This window comes from Desmodus rotundus, chromosome 6 (assembly GCF_022682495.2).
Source record: "Desmodus rotundus isolate HL8 chromosome 6, HLdesRot8A.1, whole genome shotgun sequence".
Lineage (NCBI taxonomy): Eukaryota > Metazoa > Chordata > Mammalia > Chiroptera > Phyllostomidae > Desmodus > Desmodus rotundus.
Genome location: NC_071392.1, coordinates 111293577 through 111314485, shown reverse-complemented (window position 1 = coordinate 111314485; position 20909 = coordinate 111293577). Strand labels below are relative to the sequence as shown.

At 43.9% G+C, this 20909-nt stretch overlaps 1 protein-coding gene across 2 annotated transcripts in view; it reads left to right on the top strand.

Moving 5' to 3' along the window:
- The window catches only part of DLGAP4 (DLG associated protein 4), a 131375-nt gene extending 111356 nt beyond the window's left edge, over positions 1-20019 (top strand). For both annotated transcript variants that reach the window (XM_053926224.2, XM_053926225.1), the window contains 3 exons: positions 16261-16352; positions 17293-17448; positions 18254-20019. In XM_053926224.2, the coding sequence (XP_053782199.1) occupies positions 16261-16352; positions 17293-17448; positions 18254-18472 (467 nt within the window). In that variant the 3' untranslated portion in view covers positions 18473-20019. The remainder of the gene's footprint in view (positions 1-16260; positions 16353-17292; positions 17449-18253) is intronic.
- The last annotated feature ends 890 nt before the right edge of the window (positions 20020-20909 follow it).

The following is a 20909-nucleotide window of genomic DNA, read 5'->3' as shown; positions in this document are numbered from 1 at the left end:
CTGTTATGAGGTATATACCTAATAGCTTCTTATAATAATAGTCTTTTAAAAATTGGAATGGAGGCAAGGATCAGTGAGAGCCCTAAAAGGTTTCCAACAAACCACCCAGCCCACTGCCGCACCTTCTTAGCCTTCTCTGCTGTCAGCCTCGTCAGCTGCGTATTCTGTATGTATATTTACCTTCGCGCTTCTTTTTTAATGTGATGACCTTTTGTTTCATCTGTACCATTCATCATCACCATAGAGTTCCTGCTATAACAGATGAGTACACCCCCCCCTCCTGGGTCCCACCTGTGTGTGTCAGGTCACGGCTTAGAGTTAAATAACAACCAATATTTCTGTTTACTGTGAACATATAAATAATGTTCCCTGCAGAGCCTAATAATATATTATGATTTCATTTTCTTTCCTTAGACACGTTATTTTCCTAGAATGGTTACCTCATCTTCCTTGTATATTTTATAAGTTCTCATTTGTAATTTTTTCACGTGCTCCACTAGATCCGCCAGCCCTCCAGATAGGCGAGCGTGACTTCCTGCTTTTCCTGGTGCTCCCTTCTGCCCTCTGCTCTGACCTGGCCAGGTTGCTTTCTGGGGCTGCTGCCCAGCTGCTGCCCAGAGACTTCCCTTTTTGTCCCCTGGGACTGCCCTTGGCTACTTTCCCCTGGTGGACACCCTGCCGTTTGGACCAGACGGCCTTTTGCTTTCTTGGCCCTAGACTCCCCTTTTACCAGAGCATACCTTCAACTGCTGTGTCTTTAATTCAGACCTCACACAGTCTGCTGGATGTGGAGTTGAAAGTTATAAATATGAATTATATATAAACGTGTTTGTGTGTGTATAAAATTTATATATAAATAAAGGTGAAAATAGCATTCCCTCAGAATCTTAAAGGCTGTAATGTGTTAGCTTTCATTACTTATACTGAAAAGTTTGATGCCGTTCCAATTCTCAGTCCTTTGTGTTTTTTTATCTTTTGGAAGCTATTAGGATCTTCACTTTACTTCTCTTGTAAAATTTCTGTGTTGTGCCACAGATGGGTCTTTGCCCGTTTCTTGTGCCCTTCATGAACAGGCCGTCTCTGCGTGGAGACTCTGGTCTTCCATTTCTGAGAATAGCCTCGCGTTCATTTCTAAAAGTAATTTCCTCCCTTTCATTTATTACTCTGTTCTCTGTCTGAGATTGCTGTCACCTAGGTGTTGGACGTGCTGGTTGATCCTCAGTCTTGGATCTTTTTCTCCTTGTGTCTCTCTTTTTTTGTTTCTTTCTGGAAGGCTTTCATCTTCATTTTCCACACTACAACAACTTCATTGAGGTACTCACGTGCCATAAAATCTGCTCTTTCACCGTGTACAGTTCAGTGGCAGTTAGTACGCTCCCGGTGTTGTGCAAACGTCAGTCCTGTCTAATTTCAGAACGTGTTCATTATTCCAGAAAGAACCCCCATAACTGTAAGCAGTCATTCCCCATTCCTTTTGGAGATTGGCCTGTTCTGGACATTTACATAAGTGGAATTATACAACACCTGGTCGTTGTGTCTGGCTTCTTTTGCTTCGCATAATGTTTTCAAGGTTCATCCATGTTGTAGCATGTACCAGTACGTCATTCCTTATTGCTGACTAATACTTCATTTTATTTGTGTATTACGTTTTATTTATACAACCACCTGTTGATGACCATTTGGGTATTTCCATTCTGGGACTACTATGACTAATGCTGCTATGGACATTTGTGTACTACAAGTTTTGTGTAGATGTATGTTCCTTTCTTTTGGATATGGACCTAGGAGTGGAATTGCTGGGTCATTTGGTAATTCTGTATTAACTTGTGGAACCTGCCAAACTGTTTTCCACCATGGTACACCATTTAACATTCCCACCAGCAGTGTATGAGGGTTCTGATTTTTCCACCACCTAACCAACTCGCACACTTACTGGTCTTTTTTATTACACCCATGTAAGTGGGCGTGAAGGAGCATTTCATTGTGGTTTCGATTTCCATTTCCCTGATGGCTAATAACGTCGTTGGTCTTTGCACGAACAGAGAAATCTGTTGAGTTTGGGAGGTTTTCTTCACTTTATCTCCAAAGTCTGTCCATCAGATGTTCACTACGGCCATCTTCGTCAGAGCTCTTTCTTATTCTTAGTAACATTCTTTCTTACTTTTCGTAACATTCTGTCCATTTTTTATGAATATCTTCTACATGTATATGTATATTTACTACTTTACATGTATTTTTTTAATTGTCAATTTGACCCTGTGTTGTCTCTATTTCCTTTAGGTTTCTTTTTCCTTTTGGGTTACAGGTTTTCCTGGAATGTCCAGTGATCTTTGATTGTTCATTCATATTTAAAAGTGAGGAACTGGCCCTGACTGGTGTGGCTCAGTTGGTTGGGCATCGTCCCGCAAGGCAAAAGATCGCTAGTTCAATTCTCGGTCAAGGCACATGCCTCGGTTGCAGGTTCAGTCCCCAGATGGAGGCCATGCAAGAGGCAACCGGGTGAGATTTCTCTCTCACATCACTGTTTCTCTCCCTCTCTTTCTCCCTCCCTTCCCCCTCTCTAAAAATAATTAATTAATAAATAAAATCTTTTTCAAAAGGAGATAATAGTGATGAGCTGACTCAGCAGTAAGAGGGAAAGAAACAGGAGATTGCTGCTTTTGTGGTAAGCTTAGTGGTTCCACTTGTAGTTTTGTGGCTTAAGTTAAAATAAAACAATTTTAGAGTTTCCAAAAGCTAACTATATTAAATAATAAAAACAGCAAAATTCATGCTAATATTCCGGTAATGCTAGTAATATATGGTAATGGCATCAAAGATGAAGATATCATTATTTACGCATCATGACCAAACTCTAATGGCAGGATCGGCAAAAATATTGCTGCATGGGATATCTTTTTTTTTTAACTGATTTTCTTTTTAAAGATTTTATTTATTTATTTTTAGAGAGAGGGGAAAGGAGGGAGAGAAACATCGGTGTGTAGTTGCCTCTCAGGTGCCCTCCACTAGGGACCTGGCCTGCAACCCAGGCACGTTCCCTGACTGAGAATTGAACCAGCGACCCTTTGCTTTGCAGCCTGTGCTCATTCCACCGAGCCACACCAGCCAGGGCTGCATGGGATATCTTGATGCACAAAAGTTTTTAATTTTGATGAAGTCCAATTTTCCTGTTGTTCTTATATTGCTGGTGCTTCCACTTACTTTTTAAGTTATGAACATATATTAAAAATTAGGATAAAGAGATTGATATAAAAGCGACCCAAGTGACCATCAATAAATGAGTGGATAAAAAATTGTGGTACATGCCCTGACCTGTGTGGCTCAGTTGGTTGGGCATCATCCTGCAAAGCAAAAAGGTCACTGGTTTGCTGCTTGGTCAGGGCACTTACCTGGGTTGCAGTCCTGGATTGGGGCAAGTACGGGAAGCAGTCCATCCATGTTTCCCTCACATTGATGTTTTTGTCTCTCTCTCTCCCCCTCCCCTTCCCCTCTCTCTAAAAATAAATAAAATCTATTTTTTTTTAATGTTGGGATATAATATGGATCTACAATGGAATATTACTCAGCTATCAACAAGAATGAAATCTTAGCATTCGTGACAGCATGAATGGAGCTAGTGGGTATTAAATTAAGTGAAATAAGTCAGAGAAAGACAAATATCAATTGATTTCACCTATTTGTGGAATCTAAATAATAAACAAAATAGAGATTCATAGATACAGAAGATAAAAACTGATGTTGCCAGTTGGAAGAGGGGTTGGGGAGCTGGGTGAAGAAGGTAAAGGGATGAAGCAGTACAGATTTGTCACGGGGATGTGAAGGGCAGTGCAGGAAATATAGTCAGTGATATTATAATAACTATATATGGTGCCAGGTGGGTATTTGAAATATTGAAGGGATCACTTTGTACAGTGCTAATACATGAATGTCTAACCACTACGCTATACACCTGAAACTAATATTAAATAATAATGAATGTAAACTGTAATTAAAAAATTTTAGGAGTTCTATATATAGTCTGAATATTAATCCCTATCAGATACATGATTTTGCAAATATTTGCTCCCATTCTGTGCATTGCCTTTTTCTCTATGGATAGTGTCATTTGATGCACACGATTTTAAAATTTTTGTAAGTCTTGTCTATTTTTTCTTTGTTCCCTGTGCTTTTGTTGTCATATCCAAGAAATCGTTGCCAAATCTAATGTCATGAAGCTTCTGTCCTATGTTTTCTGCTAATACTTTTATTGCTTTAGGCCTTATAATTAGGTTCTTGATCCATTTTGAGTTAAGTTTAGTATATGGTGTTAGATAAAGGGCCAACTTCATTCTTTCACGTGTGGATATCATGGTTTCCCAACACCATTTGTTGGAAAGACCTGTCCTTTCCCCATTGGGTGGTCTTGACACAATCATTTGGCCATATGTGTGAGGGGTTTTTCTGGGCTCTTTACACCATTGGTCTGGGTGTCTCTATGCCAGTACCACACTGTGTTGGTTACTGTCATTTTATAATAAGTTTTCAAATTAGGAAGTACAAATTCTACAACTTTGTTCTTTTTCATGATTGTTTTGGCTATTCGAGGTCCCTTGAGATTCCATATGAATTTTAAGAATGAGTTTTTCTATTTCTGCAAAAAAATCATTGGGATTTTGATAGGGATCACATTGTTTTCCAGTCCGTCAACATGGTTTCCATTTGTTATGTCTTGTTTAATTTCTTTTTTATCCTCATCCAGGGTCATGCTTATTGATTTTAGAGAAGGGGAGAGAAACATCAATCAGCTGCCCCTCACACGTACCCCAACTGGTGACCAAACCTGCAACCTAGGCATGTGCCCTGACCAGGAATCAAACCCGTGACCTTTCGGTTTACAGGAAAATGCTCCAACCATCTGAGCCACACTAGCCAGGGCTTATTTAATTTCTTTTACCAGTATTTTCTAGTTTTCATTGTATAAGTCTTTGGCCTCCTTGGTGAATTCCTAAATATTTTATTCCTTTTGATACTATTGTAAATGGAATTAATTTGTAACTGTTGGTATATTGAAACGCAGACGACTTTTGTGTGTGTCTTTATATCCTTGCTCCTTTGCTGAATTCATTTATTAGCTCTGTGTGTGTGTGTGTGTGTGTAATCTAGGGTTTATTAAATATATATAAAATCATACCATTTTCAAACAGGATAATTTTACTTCTTCCTTTTCTAGTGTGGTTGCCTTTTATTTCTATTTTCTTGCTTAATTGCTCTAGCTAGAATTTCCAGTATTGTGTTTGAATGGAAGTGGTGAAAGCAGGCATCTTTGCCTTGTGCATGATCTTAGAGAAGACGCTTCCAGTCTTTCACCATTCAGTATGTTCACTGTGAGCTTTTCATTTGTGGTTTTTATTACATTGAGGTAGTTCCCTTCTGTTCCTAGTTTGTTGTATGTTTTTGTTGTGAAAGGGGTTTGTCAAATGCTTTTATTCTGTATCAGTTTAGAATGATCATGTGTTTTTTTCTCCTTCATTCTATTAATGTGGTGTATTACATTGATCAGTTTTCATATGTTGAACCATCCTTGCATTCTGGGAACATATTCCTTGGGGGTTTTTTTTAGATTTAGTATGCTGCTGAATTCTGTTTGCTAGCATTTTGTTGAGGATTTTTGCATCAGTATTCTGTATTAGTCTAGTTTTCTTTTCTTGTGTCTTTGTCAGGGTGTGGCATCAGGGTAATGCTGGTCTCATAAGAACGAGTTAGGAAGTACTCCCTCTTCAAGTGTTTGGAAAAGTTTGAGAAGAATTGTTACTAGCTCTTTAAATGTTCGGTAGAATTCACCATTGGAGCCTTCAGGTCCAGGGCTTTTCTTGGCTGGGAGATTTTTGATTACTGATTCAGACTCCTTACTAGTTACAGACCTATTCAGATGTTCTATTTCTTTGTAATTTCATTTTGGTAGGTTTTGTGTTTCTAGGAATTTCTCCATTTCATCTAAAGTTATCCAGTGTGTTGGCATATATTTCTGTAGAATCAGTAGTAATATACTGACTTTCACTTCTGATTTTAGTAATTTGGATCTTATCTGTTTTTCTTAGTCTAGCTCCTAAAGGTTTGTCAATTTTGTTGATCTTTTTGAAGAAACAGCTTTTGGTTGTATTGACTTTTTCCTTTTTTCTATTTTCTATTTCATTTATTTCTGCTCTAATTTTTATTATTTTTTATTCCTTCTTTGGCTTTGGATTTATCCTTTTTATAGTGCTTGAGTTGTAAGGGTAGGTTGTTGATTTGAGATTTTTCTTGTTTTTTAATGTCAGCATTTATAGCTGTAAGTTGACCCCTTAGCAACACTTTTGCTGTGTCCCATAGGTTCGGTATTGGTTGTTTAAAAGTTGCTTAATTTCCACAATTTTGTGAATTTTCCAGGTTTCCTTTTGTTATTGATCTGTAACTTCATCCCATTGTAGTCAGAGAAGATACTTTGTTATCTCTTTAAAAATCTATTCAGACTTAATTTGTGGCCTGCCATATGGTCTGTCCTGGAAAATGTTCCTATGTGTACTTGAGAAGAATGTCTATTCTATTGTGGGGTAGAGTTTTCTGTATATGTCTGTTAGATCTAGTTGCTTTGTTGTGTTTCTTAAAGCCCTCTGTTCCCTCACTTATCTTCCATCTAGTTGTTCTAGCCATTACTGTGAGTGGGGTATTGAAGTCTCTGTTACCGTAGAACTGTTTCTCCCTTCAGTCTGTCCGTTTGTGCTTCATACATTTGGATGGCCTGTCATTAGGTGCATGTGTTTGTAATTCTTACATCTTTGTGCTGCATTGAATGCACCTTTGATTCTTAAGAACCCCCTCTGTATTCCAGTGGGGTAGAGATTTTTCATGGTTTCAAAGTTTTGGTGGGGTTTGTTTTTTGATATGTAGGTGTTTAATCCGTCTGAAGTTTGTATTTGTGGATCTCATTTTATATTTTTCATATGGAAAGCCAGCTGTCACAACACTAATTATTGAAGTCTCCGCCTTCCTCAATAATTAGTAATGCTAGTCAGTCACAACATCTGCCAAGTTTCCACATATGCAGGGGTGTGTTTCTGGGTTCCATTCTTCAGCTGCTCTTTTGTTTTTTTTGTGTGTTAATGCAACTTCAGTTACCATAGCTTTGAAACATGACTTGGTATCTAGTAAGGTGAATCCTCCTTCCTTATTCTTTTTGTCCAAAAAAGAAAATTTGACTTACATCTTCACTCTTCCAAGACTAATTTTAGAGTTAGTGTATCGAGTTACTCAGAAAAAATTTTGCTGGGACATTTATAGATTTATTTGGGAAGAACTGATACCTGTAAAATATTGAGTCTTTTTACCTGTGAATAAAGTTTATCTATTGAGTTGGCCAAAAAGTTCGTTTGGCCATAACCATAAGATGGTTCTGGTAGTGCTTAGTTGTCTTTAACTTCATCTGAAACAGTTGTGTTAGATTGTATTGTGACAGCCATCATATCAGAGTGCATTTTAAAAAAACATCAAAATTGGTGAATTTTTATGTAGCCATTTTAATATTAAAGGTGGAAGAAAATATGCAACATTTTCACTATATTATTCTTTATTATTTCAAGAAAGGTAGAAACACAACTGAAACAACAAAAAAAAGATTTGTGCAGTGTATGGAGAAGGTGTGACTGATCGAATGTGTCAAAAGTGGTTTACAAAGTTTTGTGCTGGAGTTTTCTTGCTGGACGATGCGCCACGGTTGGGTAGACCAGTTGAAGTTGATAGCAATCAAATTGAGACATTAAGAACAGCCAGCCTTACACCACATGGGATATAGCCAACATACTCAAAATATCCAATTCAATAAAGTTATTAGTGAAAATGAAAAATGTGTCTTTTATGGAAAAAAAAATGCAAACTTTTTGGCCAACCCAGTATTTATTCAGATATCTTTCTAGTTTTTTAAAGTGTATTTTATTATGCTATTACAGTTGTCCCATTTTTTTCTCTCCTTTACTTCCTCTGCCCTGCATACTCTTCTCTCTAGTACTCCCCCGCTTTAGTTCATGTCCACGGGTCATACATGTAACTTCTTTGGCTTCTCCATTTCCTGTACTATTCTGAACCTCTGTCTATTTTGTACCTACCAGTTTTGTTTCTTATTCTCTGTACCTTTTCCCCCCTGTCTCTCCCCACTGATAACCCTCAATGTGATCTCCATTACTTTGATTCTGTTCCTGTTATAGTTGTTTGCTTAGTTTTTGGTTTTTTTAGGTTCAGTTGTTGATACTTGTGAATTTGTTGTCATTTTACTGTTCCTAGTTTTGACCATCTTTTTCTTAGATAAGTCTCTAAAATTTCATATAATAAGGGCTTGGTAACCATGAACTCCTTTAACTTGACCTTATCTGGGAAGCACTTTATCTGCCCTTCGATTCTAAATGATAACTTTGCTGGATAGAGTATTCCTGGATGTAGGTCCTTGCTTTACATGACTTGGAATACTTCTTTCCAGCCCCTTCTTGCCTGTAAGGTTTGTTTTGAGAAATCAGCTGATTATCTTATGAGAACTCCTTTGTAGGTAACTGTCTCCTTTTCTCTTGCTGCTTTTAAGATTCTCTCATTTTTTAATCTTGGGTAATTTATGATGCGTCTTGGTGTGTTTCTCCTGGATCCAGTTTCTTTGGGACTCTCTGAGCTTTCTGGACTTGCTTGTCTAGTTCCTTTGCCAGATTGGGGAAGTTCTTCATTATTTATCCAAATAAGTTTTCAATTTCTTGCTCTTCCTCTTCTCCTTCTGATACCCTATCTAATACCCAATATCTGATTCAGATGTTGGAATGTTTAAAGTTGTCCCGGAGGTTCCTAAGCCTCTTGTCATTTTTAGGAATTCTTGTTTCTTCATTCTGTTCTGGTTGAATGTTTACTTCTTCCTTCTGCTCCAAAACATTGACTTGAGTCCTGGTTTCCTTCTCTTTACTGTTGGTTCCCTGTATGTTTTGTTTTATTTCACTTTGCATAGCCTTCACTTTTTCCTCTATTTTGTGACTATACTCAACCATTTCTGTGAGCATCCTGATTACCAGTGTTTCAAACTCTGCATCTGATAGGTTGGCTATCTCATCACTTAGTTCTTTTTCTGGAGTTTTGATCTGTTTTTTTCACTTGGGCCATATTTCTTTGTCTTGGCTTACCTGTTACGTCGTAAGGAGTGGAGCCTTAGGTGTTCACCAGGTTGGGGCAACCCACATTGCTGGTGTTGTGGCGCTGTGTGTGGGGGAGGGTCCAAAGGGGAACAGTGTTGCATGCTCAGCTCTCGCCCCGCTTTCAGTCACTTCCCTTGGCTCTCACAAGCGGATTGTGCCCTTTCAGGTGCTGACTCCCCAGTGGGTGGGTTTGTGTACATTCTAGGACCCTGTGGGTCTCTCCAACAAACTCTCCTGTGAGGCTGGGAGTTTCTCCCACTGCCATAACCCCCACAGACTTTTACAGGCAGAGGTTTTAAGACTTTACTTCATGTTCTGTCTTGGTTGCACGGTCTGTTTGGCTCCTAGTTTTTCCTCCCAATTTATCCACACATGAATGTGGGATCACCTGGTCGGCCAGCAGCTGCCTTGCCCACCCGGTCCACCAGCCACCATCTTGCCACTCGTCCTCTCCACCCTGGCTTCCCATCTCCACCCCTCCCACCAGTTCGGATGAATGTTTCTTAAATTGGTTGTTGTCCTCCTCTTGGTTGTACAAGGAAGCAAAGCGTATCTACCCATGCCGCCATCTTGACCGGAAGCTCTCTATATATTTCTATTTTAGTTTAATTTTTCTATGAAGATCATATTTTTATTAGATTTATTCCTTGATACTTACTAGATTTTGTTTTGATAGTAAAATGAATCATTTTTAATATTTATAAATCCCAATTTGTTATTGCTTGTAGATAGAAATGATGTTTGATCCATGTACATGGATGTAGTGTCCACCAACTTTGTATAACTCTCAGTTCTCTTGGAGTCACATCATAAATGATCATCTTTGTTAAAATGGCAATTTTTGTGTGTCTCTGTATTGTGTCTCATGTACATCTTGTCTAACTGTAGGAGCTTAAGAACATCGTGGAATGGTATGGAGAATGTAGCATCCCTCCCCTCATCCTGACCTTCATTCATTGAACAGGTACTGAGTACCTACCATGTGCTAGGCACTGTTTTAGCTTCTGAGGCTTAGCAGTGAACAAAAGTAAGTACTGCCCTCATGGAGCTTACATGGGCGGGGCAGTGTTTCTGTCCCTTGTAAGGAAGTCAGGAAAGGCCTCCCTGAAGAGGTGACCTTGGAGCAGAAATCTGAGGGGAGAGAGAGGTGTTAGGAATCTGGAGATGAGAGGTAACAGCGGGGATAGAGAACTCCCGTGGCAGGCAAGTGTTTGACGTGTTCAGGCCTAAGGAAGATTGCCGGCATGGCTGCAGCAGTGAGCGAAAGAGGGGTAGCAGAACACCCCAGATCACAGAGGGCCTCAGAGGGGTTTTGAGTGGTACAACTTTTTAAAAAGGATTGATCTGTTTTCTCTATTCAGAAGAGAGCAGGGGCAGGGGGGAGAGGCACAGGTAGATGCTGGGAGATGGGCTAGAAGGATGTGACCATAATCTGGGTCAGAGAAGATGGTGGTAGCCATGGAGCGTTTAAGGAAGGCATCAGATTCTGGATATATTTGGAAGGCAGAGCAGGAGCTCCTAATGGACCGGATATGGAATAAGAGCGAAAGGACAAATACATGGTGACAGAGGAGACTAGACTGTGGCTGTGACGAGCACGCAGTGCAGTGTACAGATGATGTGTTACAGAATCGTACATGTGGCACTTTCATGGTGATACTTACCAGTATCACCCCAATAAATTTAATTTTTTAAAAAGAGTGAAAGCAATCAAAAATGGTTTGACATCTGAGTGACGAAAAGGATGGAGTTGCCACCAGGGTTGGGAAGATGGATGTCAGGAGAAAAGTCAGGAGTTGCATTTTGACCGTGTTGAATTTTGACCGTGTGTGGAAAGAAAGTGCATTTTACAGCTGGTAGCTATATGGTTCCATGTTAACGTCTTTTAGATCAATTTTGTTAAGTAGGTGAATCAAATATTCTCTGTCCTTACTGTTGTTTTTGGGGTGCTTTACCTGTTAGCTACTCAGAGAGTTATGTTAAGGTCTTCCACTGTTACAGTAAATGTGTCAGTTGCTCCTTATAATCTGCCACTTTTTGAAGACACAATATTTAGCCTTTTGTGTCTAGCTTCTTTCACTTAGCATCATGTTTTCAGGGTTCATCCATGTCGTGGCATGTATCAGAACTTCAGCCCTGGCCAGCGTGGCTCAGTTGGTTGGAGCGTGGTCCCGTAACCAAAAGGTTGCCAGTGTCATTCCGAGTCAGGGCACGTGCCTGGGTTGCGGGCTCAATGCCCAGGTTGCAGACTCAGTCCCGGGTTGGAGCGTGTGCAGGAGGCATCCAATTGGTGTTTCTCTTTGGCATCGATGTTTCTCTCCCTCTCTCTCTCTTCCTCGTCTCTCTCAAATGAGAATAAATCTTTTTTTTTAAAAAAAACTTCATTCCTTTTTATGGCTAATATTCCATTGTATGTGTATACCACATTTTGTGTATCCATTCATCTATTGATGGGCACTAGGGTTCTTACCACGTTTTACTATTATTAATAATGCTGCCATGAATTTTGTCATGTAAGCATCTATTTAAGTCTCTCTGTACCTAGCAGTGGAATTGCTGGGTTATATGGTAATTCTGTGTTTAACTTTTTAAGGGACAACCAAACTATTTTCCACAGCAGCTGCACCATTTTATATTCCTGTTTGCACACATCTTTGTCAGTACTTGTTTTCTGGGGCGGGGTGGGGGGGTGGTGTTTTTATAATACCCATATTACTGATTGTGTAATGGCTGGTGTGGGTCAGTGGATTGAGCACTGGCCTGTGAACCAAAGGGTCGCTGGTTCAATTTCCAGTCAAGGGCACGTGCCTGGGTTGTGGGCCAGGTCCCCATTAGGTGGTGCATGAGAGGCAACCACACACTGATGTTTCTGTCCCTCTCTTTCTCCCACCCTTTCCCTCTAAAAATAAATAAATAAAATCTTAAAAAAAGAAACTATTGCCAAATCCAAGGTTATGAAGATTTGCTCCTTTTTTTTTTTTTAATCTACAAATTTTACAGTTTTAGCTCTTACACTTAGGTATTTGATCCATTCTGAATAAATTATTTTCCGTGGCACGGGGTAAGGGTCTAACTTCATTCTTTTGCGTGTGGAGATAGTTTCCCCAGCATCACTTGTTGAAGAGACTGTCCTTTCCCAATTCACACTCATTCTTTATTTTTTTAATAATTTTTATTTTTTAATTACAATTGACATACAATATATTAGTTTCACGTGTACAGCATAGTGATTAGACATTTATGTCACTTTTTATGGCTGAGTCATAGTCCACTGTATATACGCACCACTTCTTTATCCCCTTGCCTATGGACGGACACTGGGCTGCTTCCATACCTTGGCTGTGGTAAATCGTGCTGCAGTGAACACATGGGTACTTACGTCTTTTTGAATTAGTGCGTTGGATTTCTAAGGATAAATTCCCAGAAGTGGAATTGCTGGGTACTTCTTTGTTTCTTGTTATATAGCCTTTGTTTTTAAAGTCTAATTTTGTCTGGTATGAGTATTATACCCCAACTTTTTTTTTTCTGTTTCCATTTTCATGAAATATCTTTTTCTGCACCTTTACTTTCAGTCTGTTTGTGTCTTGCTGAGTCTCTTGTAAACAGCATGTGTAAGGGTCTGGTTTTGTTATCCATTCAGCCACCTTATGTCTTTTGTTTGGAGCATTAATCCCTTTGCATTTAAAGTAATTGTTGATATGTAGTTATGGCCTTCCACTTGATTATTCATTTTTTTTTCCTTCTTCTTCTTAAAGAAGCTGTTGGTACATCAGTGGGGGAGGGTTTGCACATCAGGTGGATTTGTTGTAAGGACTGGTCGCAGAGGTTGACCTACTGAGCAGGATTCACTTTAGGCAGGGCTCTGTCTGGTACATGCCGAGTCTGTCCTTTGAGTGTGTCATTTGTGGAGGTGGGTGGTGCCCTGGTATGGTCTGAAGCTGGCCACCAGGTATGTTGGCTCTGAGGCCTCTTGGGAGGTGTAGGCCAAGGTCAGCTGCTGCCTGTGCCCTCCCCAGGGCCACCTGCTATGAGCTACTAAGTGATCACAGATGGTTGCCACTTGTGCTGGGCTGGGAGCTGCCTGGGAGAGACTAAGCTGTGAACCAGGACCAGTTGCCACTAATGCCAGGCCTGTGGGCACTTAACAAGAGGCATGGGGCATGCTGAGGCCAGAGGTTGCTTGTGTGCAGTTTGGAAACTTTCGAGAGATTTTAGACAAGTCCAAAGCATGAGTCAAGACAGGCTGTGTACATGGAAAAGTCACTGGAAATAGCTCGGGTGAGTCCACAAGTTGAGGGAGGCAGGTCTCAGGGAATCGCCAGGGCAGGGTGAACAGTACTAGTAAGGTTGACGGACACTCAGATATGGCCCCAGCCTGTACCTGCAGGGGGCGGGCTCAGCAAAGGGACAATGACTTCTGCCTGGGGGAAAGCTGCCCTTCCAGCCTCACCCTGAAGCCAGACAATTCAGTTCTTCCCAGTTTGTCCTTGGTGCCTTTTGAGTTGCTGCCCCAGTGCTGGAGCTCAGAGCCAGTGAGTTGGTCAGTAAGTCTTTTAAGAGGAATTGCCTGGGGCTCTAGAAGTCCTCTGTCTCGCTCAGCCACAATTGCCACTGGCTTTTCCAGCCAGAAGTCATAGGGACTTCTCTTCCTGGCACGGGAACCCTGACCTGGAGGCCCTCGCTCCTCAGGCAGCCCTTTGCAGCCAAGATGGCCCGCCCAGTTTTTAACCTCCACGTGTGGGTGTGGGGCTGGCTCACTCGGCATCTGTGCCTCTCCTACCAGACTCGACGTGGCTTCGGGCAGCTCTGAATGATGGTGGTTCTGTAGTTTCGCTGTAATTTTGAAGTGGTTGTGGGAGGAGGCAAGTACAGTGTTTCCCTACTCTGCCGTCTTGACTGGGAACCTTCATGCTCATTCTTTCTTTCTTTTTTTTTAAACCTTTGTGTGCATGTGTGTTGTTTTGTTTCGTTTTGAAGATTTTACTTATTTTTTAGAGAGTGAGGAGGGAGAGAGAGAGGGAAACATCAATCAGTTGCCTCTTGCGTGCCCCCAGCCAGGGACCCGGCTGCAGCCAAGGCATGTGCCCTGACTGGGAGCCGACTTTTGGTTCACAGGCCAACGCTCAAAGTGCTGAGCCACACCAGCCAGGGCCACGCTCATTCCTGAGTAATAGTTTCTCTGGGGGCAGAATTCTAAGTTAATATATTTCTCTCGAAAACCATACTCAGTTTTCATCCATAATCTTCCCTTTGGCTGCTTTTTAAGAATTTCTCTTGTCTTTGGTTTTACTGTAAATACATGTGGGTTTGCTTGGGATTCATTTCACTTCCTGACTCTGAGGACTGGTGTAGCCATTTCTAGAAAATTCTAAATCATGATCTCTTTATGAATATTTTTCTTCCAGTCTCTCTCTTCTCTTCTTTTAGAATGCTGATAGAGTCTCCCTCTCTCTTCCATGCCTCTCAGTCGCTTTCTTTTTGATACTTTCTCTTTAATGCATTTAGCTTCTTTTATTTCTTAAAAAAATAAGGTACCCAAGTGCAGTCTTTCAGTGAGGAGTTCTCAGGAGAGACTTTGCCTGTTATTCCCACTCTGCTTTAGACCAAGCCCTGCACACCCCCCACTCCGGGCTGGGTGGGGGCGGGGCACTCATTTCAGTCCCAGCAGCTTAGCTAGTCATTTAAAAAGATGTTTTGTTAATCAAGCAGTTTAAGTGTTTTACCCTTCTGTTTGTTTACCTTGGCCTTCCCAGTTTTCATGGGGTTTATTCTTGTGCTTCTTCCAGCCTGGCCCTTGTTTCTGGGGTGGCCTGGTTTTTCTTGTACCAGTCCCAGAGCTCACGTTTTCTCTCCTGCCATTGTCTTCATCTGTTTGGAGCACCTCCATCTCTGCTTTGAACTACTGTTTTTACATATTCACAGCTAAATGTCACACTTTTCATCTATTCCCTGGCAACAGTTTTCTGGTGAACATTCATTTGCCATTTGCTGTTCCTGTAATACTTCTGTTTGCCTCCTGTCTTGGCTTCTTTTTAATTACTAATTTCTTAATGAGCTTTTGCCAGTAGATTGTTGTGGGAGGGGACGAGACTGTGTCCCTTCTTCCTTGTCTTCTCCCCAGGCAACCGGAGAGCTGCTTACCTTGCAGAGCCTCTCCCCACCTCCCCCAGAGTCCTTGGTGCTGAACCACACCCCCTTCTCATATGAAATGAGAGATTATCAGCCTCTCCCCTCAGGTGTGCTGCTTTGGAGAACTCAAAACTACCACCTTTATCTGAGACCTTCAACACCAAACCCACCCCCCATGCCCTCCACGCCCTCCACTCATGCTCCAGGGTCTGTCAGAGGCGCTCTGCCTTTCCGTTTCTTGTTACTCCTTTCCTTTCCAGGGGCATGGGTGAGGCATGGGTGGTAGTATTTCCTAGTATTTCCGTATGCCGCCACTTTAACACTAAAGTCCCACTGAAAAATCAACCTGTATTCCTGGCTATATAGTTCATGGTTAACTCTTCTGCTGGATTCTATTTGCTCATATCTTATTTAAGACTTCTACATTTATGTTCATAATGAACGTGGTTTAGTCTTGGCACGCCCTGTCTGCCGTCAGGGCTCCTGAAATTAGTTGTGTTGTTTTCTGTCTTTATTTACACTCTTTAGGCGAGTTTGAATATAAGACAGGGATTATCTATTTCTTGATGGTTTTGTAAAACTACATAGGCCTCGTTCCTTTTTCCGGGAAGGTTTTTAACTTCTGCTTCAGTTTTTAAAAACAGTTATTGGTCTAATCAGAGTTTCTATTTCTTCTGAGTCTATGATAGTCATTTACATTTTACTGGAAAACATTTTCATTTAAATTGATTTCAGATAAACTATCCTTAGGAACTAGGGGATGGAGTTCACATTATGTGTCTTACTTGCATTTTCACAATGAGAATGGATTAATATATAAAATGAAGACCAACGGCATCACCAGATGATTGGCATCCTAGGGCAGGAAGGTGGAAGCTGTGACCCTGGCACTGCCTTCACCCCCACGAACCCTGTGCTCTGCTCAGTCAGTCTCACTCCTCCTCCTCTGTCTCAGTCTTAGGAAAAGTCCTCAGTGCTGTGGGCAGTGCCCAACTACTGATGTCCCAGAAATTCCAGCAGTTCCGGGGCCTCTGTGAGCAAAACTTGGTGAGTGTGATGCTTCTCTCTCTCAGCCTTTGGCGGCCTGCCAGATCCCCCCAGCTGGATGAGCCCCCCTGAGCTTCCAGGGCCTCCTGTAACATAGAGAAGGGGCCGCCACCATTAGAAAGATGATGACAGTGCGTGTCAGCGGCCAGCGCAAGAAGGGGCCAGGACCAGTCCTTTCAGACCGCTAATACCTTTTGAAATAGAAAAGTGATGTAAAAATAGCCAGTGAAAGTTAAAGCTCAGTTAGCACTGGTTTATTTATATCAAACATGTTCTATGTCTAAGAAGACAGTCAAGGTAAGAACTTTAAAAATACCACCACTAGGGTTGGTGGATTTCCCTCTCCCTTACCCCTATGTGCTAGGAGTGTGGAAGCCTCTCTCCAACTAGCAGGGGGTTCGAGGGGCTGTACCCTAGGGGTGGCCGACAGTGGCAGAGTATTGGTCTCCAGGACTTGTAGGGGTTCGGGGTTGGCTCGGGCAGTCACGCTGAGGAACGTGTCAGAGAACAGAATGGTGGGAAGCAAACCAGGGGGGTTCTGTAACTGTACCCACCTGTGGTGGATCCTGGCGCCGCCCCACCTCAGTGAGACCATGGCCAGAAACTTCTGTTTCTGCCCTGTAAAATAAGGACAGTTGTTGGCGTGGCATGCATGAGGGACATGAGGGCCCTCCTCACAGTAGCCCTACCATGGTGGCAAAGGCCTCAGTCCCCCCACGTATGTGCAGGGCCTCTTTCTCCAAGAGAGCTCCACCATCAGGGCTGGCGGTGGCCAGGACTTAGATTCATTCACTCGTGTAGATACCTGGGCACAGGGGAGCAAGACTGCGCCTCAAGAGACCCCCAACCCTGGCTGGCAGGGCCAGGAGACCATACTTTGGGTGGGGTGCAGGACGAGCCTCTACCTTCCATTCCCCACTGATACCGCTCTGCCCCACAGAACCCTGACGCCAACCCACATCCAACAGCCCAGGACCTGGCAGGGTTCTGGGACCTGCTACAGCTGTCCATCGAGGACATCAGCATGAAGTTTGATGAACTCTACCATCTCAAGGCCAACAGCTGGCAGCTGGTGGAGACCCCCGAGAAGAGGAAGGTGAGCATGGAGCAGTGCGGAGGGGAAGTCCAGGGACAAATTCCTGGTCGGCAATAACGCTGCCCACATCGGTCAGTGCTGCTTGGCTCCCTTCTCCGTGTGTCGTCTTTGAGCTGGGGGCTCACGTCCATCCGTGCTCGGGGTCCACGCTCAGCACTTGTCCAGCATGCCTCTCACGCTGTAGCTGAGGCTGCCCCTGAAGCATGCCATCCTGCCCTGCATGTTCAGAAAAAGGGGCTCCTGGGAGACGTGCCCGCAGCCTCGAGCACTAACGTAGACATGGCTGTTGGAACTCTGGAGGCAGAAAAATGGTTGTCCTCCTGGGCCATACTGCCAGGAGAATATGGGGGGCCAGCCCCCTGAAGCCCAGGCTTCCTTCTATGACACAGTGGCCCCTGGGCTTCCTGGACTGAGGGCCTTGTAAGTTCCAATCCCCTAGAACAGCATATGACCTGGGAGTTGGAGGCCTGAATTCAAACCCCATCTCTAGCTGTGTGACTCGGGTTCACTCCTGCCTGAGTCTCAGGCTCCCAGTGGTTCAGTGCAGGGGTGGGAGCAGGTGGCCTGTATGTCCCTTACCGCTAGAATACTCTAGGCTCGTAAGCTTGCTTTTTGCTCCTATGCCTTGTGCTATTCCCACTATCATCGCTTCTTGTGGCTTCCTGATTCCAAACGTGTTTGCTTGTGCCCGATGCGGGGAGGATGGGGTGGAGACTCCAGCTGCCAGCATATAGGGGGTGGTAGTGCCACACCAACGGTGGCACCTTTATTTTATTTTTCTCTCCTCCTCACTGTCTCACTAAAGGAAGAAAAGAAACCACCCCCTCCGGTCCCAAAGAAGCCAGCCAAATCCAAGCCGGCGGTGAGCCGTGACAAGGCCTCGGACACCGGGGACAAGCAGCGGCAGGAGGCCCGCAAGAGACTCCTGGCAGCCAAGCGGGCAGCTTCCGTGAGGCAGAACTCGGCCACAGAGAGCGCGGACAGCATCGAGATTTATGTCCCTGAGGCCCAGACCCGGCTCTGAGACCAGGAGGCAAACAATTTTAAGTCATTTTTAAAAACCACACAAACTAAACGCAAATGGAACAAAAATTTTCTCAACCTTTAGTATGGTTACTCTCTCTAGAGACCCTGAGCCAACCTGCAAATTGACGCATTACAAGGGCTCACAATTTGGCTTTTTTGGGTCCCTCCCAGCTTTAGGTTATGAAGACTTCACACAAAAAGTCAACAAAAACACAAAACTATAAAATGTTTTTTCCTCTTGCTGGCCGAGGCGGACTAGATAGCGGACTTCAGCAACTCCCCGGCCCAGCCTCCAGACGGCAGTCTTTTTACACGTTCTGTCTAACTAACGAGAACTCGAAGAGCTTGTTTACAAGACGACGACAGCCCGAGGGAAGCCTTGGGCACCTGCCATGTCCTTCCTTCTGTTCCCGGCAACCCCCACTCTGACCTCAGAGTTTTCATTCTTCCGTTTCTCTTTTCCCTTCAGAGCTCACACAGGGGTCACCATCCCGGCTGGCGGCTTCCTGGTTCCCAGCCCTCTCCGGGGTTGAGAGCCCAGAGGACAGAGTGATGGATGTGCGTTCCCTCCCCCGCCAAGTGCTCACACACAGTCACACACGTGCACACACACAGGTGTAGGTTCCTCTCAGCAGAAGCGGCCCTCGCCCTGCGACCCCCCAGCCCTAGGCAGGGTGGGGCGGGTCACGCGCCTCCCTGAGAAGATGAGGGTTTTAAGTCTTGGGCTGGGAGGGGGGGGGAATAGAAGCCACAGTATCAAACTCCAGAGTCCCGCCTTTTTCTTCTCTCCAGCCCCTTCTTCCTTCAGCAAAACATGTGACTCAGAGTGACTCGCAGGGGACACTTGAGGGACCCCATTTGTCTGTCCCTGGCCGAGCCTGTGTATGGTACCCAGGGCGGGTGTCTGTACGTATGTGTACATATGCACATAGACCTTAGAGTGTATATTTAACAAATGCCCATCTGCTCACCCATGCCCACCAGCGCCACCGCTGGCTCTCGGGGCACCTGGCAGGAGGCGGGTGTGTGAATAGCATATATTTTTACATGTACTATATCTAGGTGTGTGTACAAGTGTGTGTAAAAATATATACCTTGTGTGTAAGCAGCCCCCTCCCCCCTTTTTTTTTGGTCTCCCCCCTGCCCAGCCTCTTGAGTTTCCTGTTTTTTTTTGTTTTTTTTGTTTTTTTTTTTACCCCAACCTCCCTTCTCCCCCCTGCGCCAGCCCCACTCCCGGGGTGTCGGGAGCCCTGAGCTGCGATGGCCCAGCCTGCGGGGCAGGGCGGCAGCCGGAGGGGAGGCCGGCCTGCAGCAGCTCAGTGCGGGGCGCTGCTCCTGCTCTGTTCAGACTGCAGCGCTGGGGACGTCCTGTCCTCACATCCGGCACTTGCTGCTGGGGCCCTATTCCAGCTTGGCCGCCGTCTGTGACCTTGGGCAAGTCACTTGACCTCTGTGTGCCTCAACTTCCTCCTCTGTAAAACGGGGACAGTCCCTGCCCCTCCCTACCTCACAGGCATGTTGTGAGAATAAATGAGGTAATGTGTACCAAGGGCTCTTGGTGTTATTGCAATGGGAGGGGCCAGGTGGGGAGTTGGGGGGACTCCCCAGGAAACTGAGCTAGACCCTCTTCCAAATGGCAGCTCCATGGAGCCAGGCAGACTTGAGCACAGACCGGGATTCCACTCTGTCACCCACCAGCTCCATGATCCTGGGCGAGAAAATGGAGCGCTCAGTTCCCTCACCCAAATGTATGCTGAGTTGGGTCCTTGGGGGTGGGCTGGGGCGGTGTGAGCTGTCAGTGAGGGCAGCCTGCCTTGGCTCTCATACATTGTTCATTATTTCTCAGAGGAAGCTGGTAAGGTAGATGTACACGGACCCAAGGCAGCACATGTCCCCAGATGAGGTACTCCACACCCCCACCCCGCAGCTGCCTCCACCCTGACAGACACACTGCACGTGTCCCCTGGGGCCCTGAGAACCACCTGCGGGGCTGTGGATCCACTAGCAGGGAGGCCCAGTCTCCCCTCGTAGACTGCCTGCCCCACCCCAGGGTTGGGGGTCCCCATGGGTTAGGGACCTAAATCTAAGAGCTAAAACTAAAACTCTTAGTAAAACAGAGGTGTAAGTTTTCATTGGAGGAGGCAAAAGCATAAGAAACCAAAGAAAAATAAACACCATCAACATTAAAAACACTTGTGCTTCTTGAAACTATCAAGAAAATGAAACGGTGGCCCACAGAATGGGAGAAAATATTTAGCAAGTGACGTGTCTGGTAAGGGAGTAAGAGCTAGAACGTATAAAAGTACCGTTGCAACCCAATAACAAAAAACCAAATTTAAAAATGGGCAATAATATCTAAATTAATCATTTCTCCAAAGAAGATCAATTCCAAAAAGCACATGTTCACCATGACTAGTCATTAGGGAAGTGCTCAT